This window comes from Arachis hypogaea, chromosome 5 (genome assembly GCF_003086295.3).
Source record: "Arachis hypogaea cultivar Tifrunner chromosome 5, arahy.Tifrunner.gnm2.J5K5, whole genome shotgun sequence".
NCBI classification, from domain to species: domain Eukaryota; kingdom Viridiplantae; phylum Streptophyta; class Magnoliopsida; order Fabales; family Fabaceae; genus Arachis; species Arachis hypogaea.
In genome coordinates, this window is record NC_092040.1 from 40,312,355 (window position 1) to 40,325,662 (window position 13,308).

Genomic DNA, 13,308 nt, shown 5'->3' on the forward strand with positions numbered 1-13,308 from the left:
AATTTAACAATTAGTGAACATTTACATAGTTTATACTAATCCTCAAAACTCTTCTGACGACACCTCTACTATAGGTTTTGGATCGAAGGGAGCCTAAGCTTCACAAGGCATATCCTTAGTCTGATAGATATCTTCCTGTGATAGCATCATTCCAGTACCATCATGCAGTCCTTATACGAGCATGCCCTAGCGTGAGCATCTGTTTCGTTCGCAACTACAATTAACATATTCTCTTCAGTGACCATATCCATCACAACTTTCGTAGAGGTTATTTTCTCCACCTGCATGTTCACCTCATCCCTAGCCTCTGTGATTCAGTATCTACATCCGGCAAGGCTTCTTGTCCATTTGATTTGACTTTCTTGATGCTTCGTAGTTGCCGGATCGTGTCCCATTCTTTCTTTCTAAATAGAAAACAGAGAAGAAACACGGAGAGAGAATCAAGCCCAAGACCCACGAAAGTAAAAGGAAAGCAGACCAGGTGCCAGGGGTGGCTGAACCTCCCGCAACAATGGTGCAACAAGGCACAACACGGCGGGAAGAGGCACCAACGCCTTGGACCCATGACAGCAGAGACAGAGCAGGTGTACATCGATGATGGAGGAGCAACGAAATTATTGCCCAGCAACGACGAAGTGACTCAAACTCCAACCATGGCAGCGTAGTAGAGCACAACACAACAGGAGAGGAACCAGAGCCCAAGCCCTGCGACAGCAGAGAGAAAGCTCGCGGATGCACATAGATGATGGGGAGCAGGAAAGGGCTGGCCCAACTGTGACGAAGCGGTTAAAACCCTGCGACGGCAGCAAGGCGGAACCCAGCAACAGCAACACGACAAGTCCTAACAGAGAGAGACGTTAAGTCGTTAATGATATTAGATGTTTTTTTATTTTAAATATTTTTTTCATTAGATTTTGAATTTGCATTCCCTTTAAAAACAAATTTCAAAAGAAAAATGTACTAATTGGTTACCCCTTATTAGTTAGCTAGCGGAATTAGTTAAACTCACTCAAATTAGAATAAAAGCTTTTGATTTAAATATTGACTATTCGGTTCTTTTATCCCTTTATCCTTCTTCACGTATCCAAGTCCCAACCAAACTCCCCTTATCTTTTTTTCCCCCTTTCAAAAGTCAATAAAAGTTAAAACTAATAAAAAAGAATAGAATGTTAAACCACTTGCATTGATGAAATATAAAGTCACAATACAATTCATAGGAAATTTTAAGGACAACTCGAAGCCCAAAAGAACAAGTAAAAGAGATGTCTGAAAGAGTCAAGAACAAACTTGAAGAAGTATTATACTCGAACATATACATATACATATTATATACACATCCATACACATCTGACATCTACTTGGACCAAGCAACTGAATCAATTTCCGCTTGTGCACTTCGGTATAACTCAAGCCTCTTTCTGAGGGCACTTCTTCTTTCCATGACTGCAGGATCCTCATTCAGCAATGAAGACAGACGCTTAGGCTACATTAAAAAGAAAGTATTCATTTATGCAGCCTTTTTCATCAATGGCTCAATGCTTAAATTTTTGAAACATACAAAACAAAATGAAAACCAAGCAAAATATAAAATATAACAATGGAAAAGAGATTTGTTCTCACCTCAATCTTGCCTAGCTCGGTGAAGAAGTGATCAAGTAGGCTTCGTTTGGCTTCTCGCACTTGACAATGGACAATTGACTTGGGAATCAAATGCCGTAGAGTCGCACAAACCATACCAACGTAGGACAAAACATTGCTCCCTGTTTATATACGGTGAGTTTCAGCAGTTAACCTCATTTTCAACAAACTGAAGATGGACATGTCATATTCACTAAGCAAAAACGAATTTTTTTGAGTCCAAGTCTAGAACTTACCGATTCGCCTCAGGTATGAATCATTATATCTATCAAAGATTGAGTGTGTAGGATTGCCACCCTTATCAATATCTTGAGGAAGCTTTCGAAAGAAATCAACAGTCAAATAGCCACACTCCATATCAACGAGCTGTAGTGTTGCTTTCTTGCTTTCATCCCTCATTTTTTCTAGGGAATCAATAGCTGCATTCCCCACCTCAGCGCGAAGACTAGGATATTGCTTCAAGTCCTGTGTGTCAACCGAACCAACATATAAAATCAGCTGAGAGATTTGAGTGGGAACCCCAGATGATTCAACGAATGGACAAAAGAAAGAGATTACAGCTCTTAGTATGGGAAGATTAATCAGCAGAAAAAACAGCATCATAATTACTTGACCAAAAGAACTCCCTCAAAACTCCAAAAGTTTTTTAAACTGTTAAGTACCTATTCCAGAAATTACACCTTAAAAGCTAGCTATTAGGGTTTCTTTTTTTGGGGGGGGGGGGGGGAATCAATCTCCTCAAATACAACATCAAGCATCTCATACTACCCGATTTGGAATTTTGGGCACCCGATAATACTGAAGTCCCTAACAATAACCTCAATATCGAAGACAAGTATTTTAGTAATTATTGCAAGAAGAACCTTGTTGATAAATTAAACTTGGCAATATCATAGAACCAGCCAGCATGAAGTGCCAAACCTATTAAGCATAAATAAACAAAAGCAGCAAGAAATAAAGTAGAAGCATAAAAATTTTGCATTATCAAGAACATACCAGAGTCTCACTAATAGATTTGTGAACAAGGTCTTTTAAAAGGGAATGAACCTGGAAGCACACATTTAAATGGCAAATCAATAAATATGAAACAAGAGAAACAGAAAATATGAAGACTTGCAAATATAAACCAACTATCTTATCCGATCTCATACTTTCACCCATAAATGAAATCCCATTGCTACCAATACTTTTAATTGCTGACAATAATTATTTTTGCAGGAATGAATGAATGATTTCTTAGCAATGATAGAGAAACTAGTAATTCCAATATAAAAGTTTGAAAAATAATTTCACTGTAGTTCAAAACTGAAAGAGATACACATAACTGCAAATAATAAATGATAAAACAGGATTTATGTCACTTCCTCTGCATCAAACTGCAAAAAGGACGAGAGTAATTGTGACCAGGGATGATGAGCATGCCACAATAATTTATATTATCACCATTCTCCATTTTATTCATACCGCGTCTACAGCTGCCTCAGCTGGTCCCTTGATAGTAATTAAAGAAGATTCAATGAGGCGACGGTATCCTTGTTCTGGAGCTATTAGATGAGGTTGATATCCATCAGCTTCCGTAATGAGTTTCTTTATATTTTCCATTGATAGCTGCTTATCAAACTGCAACCTTTTTAAAGCAGCAGGGAGCTGATTGTCAAAGACATTGTAAATTCTATCCCCTCCAGGCCGCCTATAACAGATTGACAAAATATTGAAGTTAGAGAAATGAACAGAACAAGGATAATAGCACAATGGAAGGAACAGAGCAGTGAAATATTAGAACAAACACAAAAATATAACACATACACGCCATCAAGATGCTCTTTAAATATTTGATCAAATGAGCGGCATATTTCCATGATTGCATACAACTTTCCCTGCATGCAATGTGCAATCAATTGTCAGACAGATTCTTCAAAATGGAGAGATGAGGTTATACCATTTTCACATCACCGTAGATATCATAAATCAGCACATCAGAATCAATGGATGAACAGATGGAATGGAGATTTCATTAACCACATAAAAAAAGTTAATCAAGAGAGTAAAAATATGTTTCTTCTTCAGAACTAGACATGTATAAATAACCAAAGATTATGTGTGAGCTAGGAGGAGCAAAATTACCCCGTCATCAGCTGCAATAGGCTTTCCCAAACGGCTCAATTCAGCTTCAAGTTCAGCAATGGTTTTACTAATAAGAGATTGAATGCCTGGAATTTTGGACTTGATCACTGCTTCCAAATGCTGAGATTTATCAAAGCAATGAAATTTGATCATTAGAAATCAATGAAACAGAAATTACCCAAAAATATAAGGTGCCAATTGATGTTCAGTTAAAGGTACCTTTGAAAGCACTTTTGCAAGATACTCGGAACCCATTCTGTGAGCAAGATGTTTGTATTCAGGGGTACTAGAAAAGTATTCACGTTCTCTACGCCTGGAAGCAATCATGTCAACATTCTTGTTAATATCTGCTTGTGATCTGTTGACAACACCAATCCAGGGATACTTCAACCTAAAAGCTCTCCCCTCCAGCATCTGAGGATAGGGAAACCGTCAGAAAAGTAAGGAATATCATCATATTCTTTTAGAAGATAAATGCACACAGCTATTGCTGAGTGTGAGAAGTGCCATCCACCAGAAGGTTCCAATTCCATTTGAGCTATCAAGAATTACTGCTTTTGCACCTCAGACTCGGATAACCAATAGCTGAGTTTGGAAAAAAGGAAATAAGTAGAAGGGAGGTCTTCAACTTCAAGATTTCAGTAATAACATGGTAGCACGAAACAATTTTGTGTAAATTTGTGAGTAGCTTTGATCTTTTAATACTTTATAAAGAATTACATCATATCATTTCATGTTGCCCAATTAGAACAAAAAGTTGACCGACATACCTCAACAGCATCAGTACCCTTATCCATAAGATCAATCTTGGTCAACACACCAAATGTCCTTTCTCCTGAAAGGTTGGGGAAAATTTGAATTAGAACACAGAGTTTGTTTACTTCAAACTGTTCGAATCAAACATATAGTTCGAACGTTAGAATCTGGGTGAAATTGAAGAGAAAATACATTAAAGAAAAGAAAATAAAATAATAAATTACCAGTGGGATCCACTTCACGGGAAATTTTGATTGCATCGGATGTTGCAAGATCTTGATTGGCTGGTGAAATAGCCAAAATTATACAGTTTGGCTGCAAAATAAAGTCAAATTCATTAAATCGGACTGTTACCAGTTGTAGAAACTAGTAATCAATTAAAGCATGAAACTAGTTACTTCAGAATTCAGAATTCATATATATTTTTACAGGCATTTTCCTTGTCAATCAAATCCAATAGAAAGCCAACCTTCTCGATGTAAGAGCGAACCATATTCTCAATGTCTTGCACAATACTATCTGGTTGACCCTCTGTGCTTTCCAAAATCATCAGTTAGCATCTTGCTACGCACAGTTTCCATAACAATAAAAATCCCAAGAGGACAATAAACTAGTTACAATTCTGTTTTCTTACCTACAGCTACCTTTGTAAGGCCAGGAAGATCGATGAGTGTCAAGTTAACAACTGCAAAAGATTCAACAGCCTGACATGAATTTCAAATTCTAGCTTCTTGATTCACTACATAGGGATAGTCTAAAGGAATCACGAACTAACTGAATAGGAAAATGAAACTAGAGACATACCAAAGGGAGAATATATACTAAGATGAATTGGTACGCTTGAAATCTGTTTAGTTTTTCCAGTCTCCCTATCAGTTTCATCTTGAATCTCCTTCCTCACAGCAGCTACACGCATTTACGATGATGAATTTCAATTCATCATAAAATAGACGCATGCAGAAACAGGTAAAACAAAATTGAAAGCAACAAGATATAAAGAATGAAGAAAAGTGATAGAAATTGAGGAAAATACCGAAATCAGTGAACCTCTTCCTGGGAAGATGAAGAAACTCAGCGTACTCTTTGCTTCCCTCTTCACCTTTGTGCAGCTGCAACACAAGCGGTCGCCGAGTAACGATCCCTGCAAAGCCGAAAATCACCTTGCAGCACTTTAGTTCCATAACATGGCAGTTGCAACTAACTAACTAACTAACTAACTAACTAACTAACTAACTAATGTAACTAGTAAGCGGCAAAAATTACCGGATCCTCTGGGTAAGAAATCCTTGCCAACAATGCTCTCTAAGACAGAGGACTTCCCGGAGCTCTGGCCACCGACGACCGCGATGGCGGGAAGAGAGTCCCAGAGAGTAGGGAGGGCAGTAGCTTCGCCGTAGTCACCTAAAGCGGTGCATGCTCTCTGTATTTTGTTCACCAAAGATATTAGGTTCTCCATTTACTTCAATTCTCAATTCTGTGGGTTATCAACTATACTGCGTGGTTTCACTTCAGCTTCCACAGAGGATGATGGATGCGTGCGTGTTATTGTAATAAAACAACGGTATATACTTAAGTCTCCAAGTCTTCAACTCGCGATATTTTCGTCTCACGAGTAATTTTGTGGACCGTTGGGGAGACTTTCACCTTTCTACAAAATTAGTGTTTTTCAGTTTTCACCTTTCATCTTTCTTAATCATTATGTAAGAAATGAGAAATCCAATCAAAATTTCCAAGAGATAACTCTGTTACTTTTTACCTTTTAACAATTCAATTGGACAATTGGCACCATGTATATATAAGTGACAAATGGCAGTTTGGATTGCGATGGATTTACGTTGCCCACTAAGATGCCATTTGCCATTTCACATAGTCGTTGTAGAGATTTTTGTTTCTTTCTTTCCCCAAACTGAACTTCCAATTTTCGAATTCGAATGTTATCATGCGATGATTGTGAATTTGAATTGCCCACTTTTTAGGTGTGGGTGGTGTGGGGTTTGTATTTACTCCCACCTTGCTCACGCACCACTGTTTTCGTGTGTGTGGAAATTGAGATTCTCTGGCTCAATACCATATTTTCATCATATTTAACTATTTAATAATAAAAGTTGGTTTGCTGATAATTATAAACTAGAAGTATAATAATTATTTAAAATGCCGCTCGACTTTTAAGTACAATTTTTTCAGCAATAATTCCCGTGGCTCGAACCTCGAAGCAATGGAGCTTTAGCACAGCAGGAATATTGACAGAATATACACAAACACGAGAGAACTAACGCAAAATTTCATATATTATTATTACCGCCAGTCTGACTAATTAGGTGAAATAACCTGTTAGTCATACTCTAAATGAAATATGTATTACTTTACAAAACAGGGCGCTGTCATGTTCAACATGAACATCAGACAGCCCAAGTACTAAAATAACAATAACCTGTGATGTTGGGGAACCTATGGAACTTTAAAATTACAGCACTATAAAACCACTACTTATTTACCATTTAACTATGAATCAAAACAGAAACAGAACCACTATACCACTTTGAAAATACTATGGAGAGAGTAAAAAATTACAAACTATGGAGAACTAAATTACAAGACCTATAGTGTGTGGTCGTGTTCACAAAAGAACATATTTGTCTAACGGCTATCAAAGCTAATCAGTAGAGTCTTTAGAATCTTCAGATCCATAGCCATAAGGGTTTTTGCTAGCCCAATTCCATTGGTCACGGCACATCTCCTCAATGCCGTATTTTGCCCTGCCAACAAGTAAGATAAATTTGTAAGCCAAAAGCTTACCCTAAATAGATCTGTCAATGTTCCCTAATTCTCCATAATAGTTGCAGACTTGAAGAAACAGATCTCGTACATGAGAACATTTCATCACCCAAAAAGGAATGAAGAAAATTATTTGATGTAATTTTGCATAGTATAGCCACATTAGCCAGGATACTCAGGAGGAGAATGCCTATCAAGCACAGCATATTAATGTTCACTCTAGGGAAAAATTATTCCTCCAAATTTTGTCTCACCATTTTTTGAAACATCATCATATATAATATACAGATTGACTACAAATAGACATAATGGCAAAAGAAGAAAGAAAAATCGGCAAATAGGATAACATGTTTCATTAAGCTATTCGCAAGAAAGCAAACGAGCACTTACTTCCACTTAAGTTCTCTTTCTGCTTTCTCTGTTGATGCATAAACAATTTCAGCATCCCCAGCTCTTCGGCCAGCCATCACAAGTGGAATTTTCTGAAACAAATATATAATCATAGTTGAGTACCAATGTTACATCTGTATAACTACACCGAATTTACATGAATATCTCTCTGAAAAGTTCTAAACTCCCCAGAAGAAAAAGGACTCGGGATTGCTATGCAAATAACACCAAGGTTGACAGCAAGAAGTATACTGCAAACAGATTCCAGATCACCAGACCATAAATAGCAGCGAGTCTATTACCTTTCCAGAGGCTTTTTCAAAAGCTTTAACCATCTCCAGCACTGATGTCCCCTTTCCAGTGCCCAAGTTATAAACCTCACAGCCTGTATACACACACCATAAGTATCAATGCCCTATAATTTTAACTCATTGCGACTTCCTTGAGAGTCCATTAAAACTTGAGCAAACAAGATGATATTTCAAATAATACCTATATTAGGTTCATCCAGTTTAAGCAATGCGGCAATGTGCCCGTCTGCTAAATCGACAACATGAATGTAATCACGAACCTGAGAAATACACAAGAACCAACTTCGGTGACTAGATAAAAAAATAGATCTTCAAAACTGGAAATAATTTGCGCACTCAACAGAGATGGAGAGAACTTAACAACCAATGAGAACATACCCCAGTGCCATCAACGGTATTATAATCAGTTCCAAAGACTGTTAGTGCAGGCCGCCTGCCAACTGCTACTTGCTGAACAAATGGCATCAGATTGTTTGGAATTCCACGAGGATCCTCCCCAATATGACCACTAGGATGTGCGCCCACTGGGTTGAAGTATCTCAACAATATTATTTTCCAGTCTTGCTCAGAATGGTAAACATCACGACAAATTTCTTCAATGGTAAGCTGAAAGACAGCAACTTAATCGTTTAAGACAGATAAGAAACGGATCACCCATATGAATATGACATTCATTTTACATGACAACCAGCACTATGGCAACTACGTAGGGATCCATATCAAAACCGTTTACTCTGCAAGTCATACCTTAGTTCGTCCATATGGATTCATTGCTGACAGAGGGAACTCTTCCGTACATGGAACCTCCTTTGGCCAACCATATACGGTGGCCGAAGATGAGAACACAAGCTGGAATCATTCAAATAAATAAGAAATCAGTTAAATAAGCATAATTACAACTATGTATCATCATTTTAGAGGAGGGAAAAACTAGCAGCACAGAAGAAAAAAGCAACAGAAAAGTCACACGAGTGTTTGACAATGCTCTCAAAAATATTCCTCCACAGATGTAGTTTAAGTACTTAACTGAAATTTGAATATTATACAAGCAATATTCAGGAAATTCAATAGGCCATACAAATTATACTCCAAGCAGTAAGAAGGAACTAGAAACATAATGCATTACAGTATCATAGAAGTCTGACACTGTTGATAATATTCATTCCATGCAGATGAAGACTGTCAAGCAGGACAAAAAACAACAATGAATTTACCTTCTTGCATCCATGAGCAGCCATCACTTCCAACAGAGTGATGGTCCCAATCAAGTTGTTGTTATAATACAGTAACGGTTTCTGCACACTTTCACCTACTGCTTTCAGTCCAGCAAAATGTATCACAGCATCAAACCTACATAAAATGATAAAAAGATAAGAACGGTTATTTCAAAGATCAAGCACAACTATAACCGAACATTAAGCACCAACAAGGAGGGGCATATAAATTATAATTATTATCACTGAAACTTGTGCCATAATCCTTACTTTGTGGAAGCAAATATTTGGTCAAGTGCAGCTCTGTCTCTGAGGTCAGTCTGCAGTGATTAAAACATAATGAAAACAAGTCAATCCCTATCCGAATAAAGTGATTTCAAGTATGCTCAATAAGACACATAATCTCATGATTAAAAAGTGCTTAGCATGTATGTTTTAAGTTGTTTACCTAGTAATGACACATGCAAAGTAGAATCAAGCTACAGCCCTGATAACCAAACTTCATAAATAAGGAAACCACTAGTTTTTTAACCCCCAAAAAAAGTCTCGAGTTCCCAAGAAATAATCACGATTGAGTTGAATTTTGGATTTTAAAAAGGCAAGACAGTTTACATCAACAAATGAATTATGAATTGTGAATTATGTACATAAAGATGCAACTTGTGGATCAAATTTGACACCATACATAGAAAGTACTACTAGAACAAGATTGGATCTAAAGAACATAATATACCAGCCGATTCGCCATCAAATCAAATAAATAGTACATCATGAACTTGTAAGTTGAATTTGAAAATTGAAACCGAGAGCACCTAATCCGTTACTCTAAAAAACACAGCTAAACTTTACACTGTCGGCGTCTTGTTTAGACGCAACAATGTCACAGAGAGAAAAAAAGATTAAAAACAAAAACACAAAACTTGTGCTGTTTTCGGACCCACCGCAATCATAAAAACACAGCTCAAATCGAATCCAATGACAGAAATTAACAAAAATAAAATACTAAAACAGCAAGCACAAATCGGTAAAAGCTATATAAGGATTCTTCAAGAGAAAAATAAGCATATCTAAATTAAGTAGGACCGACCTGGTGAAAGATGAGGTTGCCAGCGAATTCACCGGCGAGCTCCTTGACTCTGTGGATGGCAACTTCGGAAGAATTATCCAAGTTATCAACAACGACGGTCCTGAAGCCGCCGAGAAGGAGCTGAAGGACGGTGTGGCTGCCGATGTAACCGGCACCGCCGGTAACGAGGACAGTTTTAGGAGCCATATTAGAGGTAGTTAAAGAGGAGTTGAGAGACGAAGAAGAGTGGGAAGAAAATGACTGAGTATTATTAGAAGGAAGGTTGTTATGAGAAGAACGAAAGGGATTTAAATAAGGGGAGGAAGGTGGAGTAGAAGAAGGGAAGTTGATGCTGACGCGAGAAGCCATTTTGTTTTTGGAAGTAAGTAAGGAAGCGAGAATTCTGTGACGCGAAAGAGATGGTTATAGTGGGAGAGGTTATGTAAAATTAATTTGGGAATGGGAATGCAAATTTTGATGCGAATATATTTATGGAGGGGGAAGAAGGAAGGGAGGGGGGGAAACAGATCAGCCACGTGGCTTTCCAGTAGGTACGATTCCCGTGTCTTCGCTCTTTCCTTTCTGCGGCCACCTTTCTATTGCTGTCAATCTGTCCTTCATTCATTCATTCATTCATTCCCCTCTCTTCTTATTAGTAGTAGTTTTCTTTTCTTTTCTTTTCTTTTCCTTTTGGTTTCTTTGGGAAACAGTTTTCATTGACTGATTGAGTCGTTAAAAAATTATAATTTGGTGGACGGTTCCACACTTATGGTAGGCCTGTTTTGCTGGACGGGTCTATGGTGTTTTTTACTTTTCTTCTCGTACATTGTTTTTATTTTATTTTATTTTGTTTTTACTGTAAAACTTAATTCAGGACGGTGTGTTTTTTACTCAGTGAAATTATAAGATTATATATTGTGTTTGTTTGAGTGTAATTATTTTAATAAAAAGATTTTAATAATTTTTTTATTTTTTTAATGTATTTGATAAATTTTTTGTAGTAAAAAAAATATTAAAAATAAAAATAATTTTTTTTGTGAGAAGCTGTAATTTATATTTAAAAAAAATTTTAAAAATATTTTTATGTGATAAATAAATAAAAAAAATTTTTTATATTATTATACTTAAATATAATTAATAGATAAAAAAAATTTATATAAAATATTCAAACATAAAATTACTTTTATTTTTATATAAAATTTTTTTATAAAAAAATAACTCAAAAAATTTTTTTCTTAAAAATCTATCCAAACAAAGTCATGATAGATGTTTCGTATAAAAACTAAAAAGGTGGTTCTTATATATAGTTATCAGGTTTCTTAGATATAAATAAATTAATTATAATATTAAGTGAAAGTAATTACAATCATATATTTATGTCTTTTAACACATTCATTATGTAAAATATAAGAGTATAAAAATAATTGATTTTTCTGTATTTTTAGAAATAAATAAAAAGATAAGCAATGAAAAAAATGAATAAAGTATTATTTTAGTCTTTAATATTTGAACTAAATCTTAACTTTATCTATAACATTTAAAATATTATATTTTTATCTCAAATATATTAATTTTATCTTTTTCTTAGTTCTTTTGTCAAAATTAATTTTTTTAAATATCATTTTTTCTATTATTCTTTTATTATTCTATTATTTTCACTCTCAAATCACTATAATCATCATTATAATTATTATAATTACGATTTTTATTGCTATTTACAAAAAAACTCTAATAAAAAAGAATATTTTTAAAATAAAAAAGAATATTTTTGAAATAAAAAAATTTAATTTTGATCAAAAAATTAAAATAAGATGAAATAGAATATTTGAGACTAAAATAAAATATTTTAAATATTAGAGATAAAATTAATATTTGAGTTTGTGAGTACTAAGAATTGAAACAAAATATATTGCTATTGTTTTTCTACTATTTGAAAACATAGATTTATTTTAAAAAGCCAAACACATTTCCTAATGGGGAAATATGTAGTGTTTGATATTACAATCAAGTTGTCACTAATTATTTCAATGATGATACATGAGATCAAGTTATTTTAATAATTAAATTTAATCAAACTGATTTAATAGCTTAAAAAATAATAGCTAAAAATTTTAATGGAAGAATGAGGACGAGAAAAAGAGATGTGATATAAGAGAGAAAAAAAATTTAATCGAACTTAGTTTAAAAAATAATTTATCGTCTAATATTTTATGCATACAATAATTTATTATTAAACTAATTTATCGTCTAATATTTTATGCATACAATAATTTATTAATAAATTTGTGATGGATTAATTTTTAATCTGTTAAATTAGAAGATATAGTAGATAATTAAAAAAAATCTAGTATTTTTTTAATTATTTTTCTTATGATTATAGATTGGGGTAATAGTACAATTATAATATTAGCTTAGAAATGTACAATACAAAAAAATGTTGGCAAGTATAAGAGAAATCATTATTCATGATTTGCCAAAACGTGATTTATGATTTCCGTACAAATTAAATCAGCCTTCAATATGCTTGAAATATTGTTAAGGAGACAATGAGATATTTATACAATAGTTATAATAGACTATTTATTTGATTTAATATAAATTAAAAAAATAAATTAACCCTCATTTACCTTAATTTTAAATAGTCGGTTCAATTTCAATTTATCCTACTATTAATTTACTCTTAATTTCAATTTTTTCTCATTAACCTTTTTGCTCTCACGGTTATCCTTCTCCACCAAAATCCCTCCCGTTCACTTCGCAGAACCTGCACGCCACCTCGCCGTCTGTGCTGAAACCTGCATCCGTACCAGGCAGACCTGCATCGCCCATCCTTCTTTGCGAGCATCCTCCCTCACTGGCAGCAACTCCTTCGTACCGTCGCCACTGCACATCCCACTGTGACTGCAGCCCAGCCTCCGGACACAACTCTTCCGACCCGAATTGTAGTCCAGTCTCCGCGCGCAACTCCTCCGACCCGAACTGAGCTCCTACTCCCTCGCGGGAAGGAACTGCCTTGCACCAAACGCAACTGAAC

General features: G+C 35.2%; 2 protein-coding genes across 3 annotated transcripts; both read right to left on the minus strand.

Moving 5' to 3' along the window:
* Positions 1-1,164: 1,164 nt before the first annotated feature.
* Positions 1,165-6,105, minus strand: LOC112801410 (dynamin-related protein 5A). Its single transcript, XM_025844117.3, has 15 exons — positions 5,782-6,105; positions 5,552-5,659; positions 5,323-5,424; positions 5,153-5,203; positions 4,988-5,049; positions 4,743-4,833; positions 4,533-4,597; positions 3,982-4,176; positions 3,763-3,882; positions 3,445-3,515; positions 3,103-3,328; positions 2,635-2,685; positions 1,875-2,103; positions 1,621-1,760; positions 1,165-1,483 (listed from the first exon to the last, which is right to left on the minus strand). Exons 1-15 carry the CDS (start codon positions 5,972-5,974, stop codon positions 1,355-1,357), a joined length of 1,833 nt encoding a protein of 610 aa, XP_025699902.1. The 5' UTR covers positions 5,975-6,105; the 3' UTR covers positions 1,165-1,354.
* A 683-nt stretch (positions 6,106-6,788) lies between these two features.
* LOC112801411 (UDP-glucose 4-epimerase GEPI48) lies at positions 6,789-10,987 on the minus strand. 2 transcript variants are annotated; one of them, XM_025844118.2, is made up of 9 exons: positions 10,296-10,987; positions 9,479-9,528; positions 9,209-9,344; positions 8,742-8,843; positions 8,373-8,600; positions 8,176-8,254; positions 7,986-8,068; positions 7,684-7,775; positions 6,789-7,274 (listed from the first exon to the last, which is right to left on the minus strand). In XM_025844118.2, exons 1-9 carry the CDS (start codon positions 10,641-10,643, stop codon positions 7,172-7,174), a joined length of 1,221 nt encoding a protein of 406 aa, XP_025699903.1. In that variant the 5' UTR covers positions 10,644-10,987; the 3' UTR covers positions 6,789-7,171. The 2 variants fall into 2 exon arrangements, with proteins under 2 accessions (XP_025699903.1, XP_025699904.1); XM_025844119.2 differs by lacking the exon at positions 8,373-8,600 and having other exon boundaries at positions 10,296-10,982.
* Between the last annotated feature and the right edge of the window lie 2,321 nt (positions 10,988-13,308).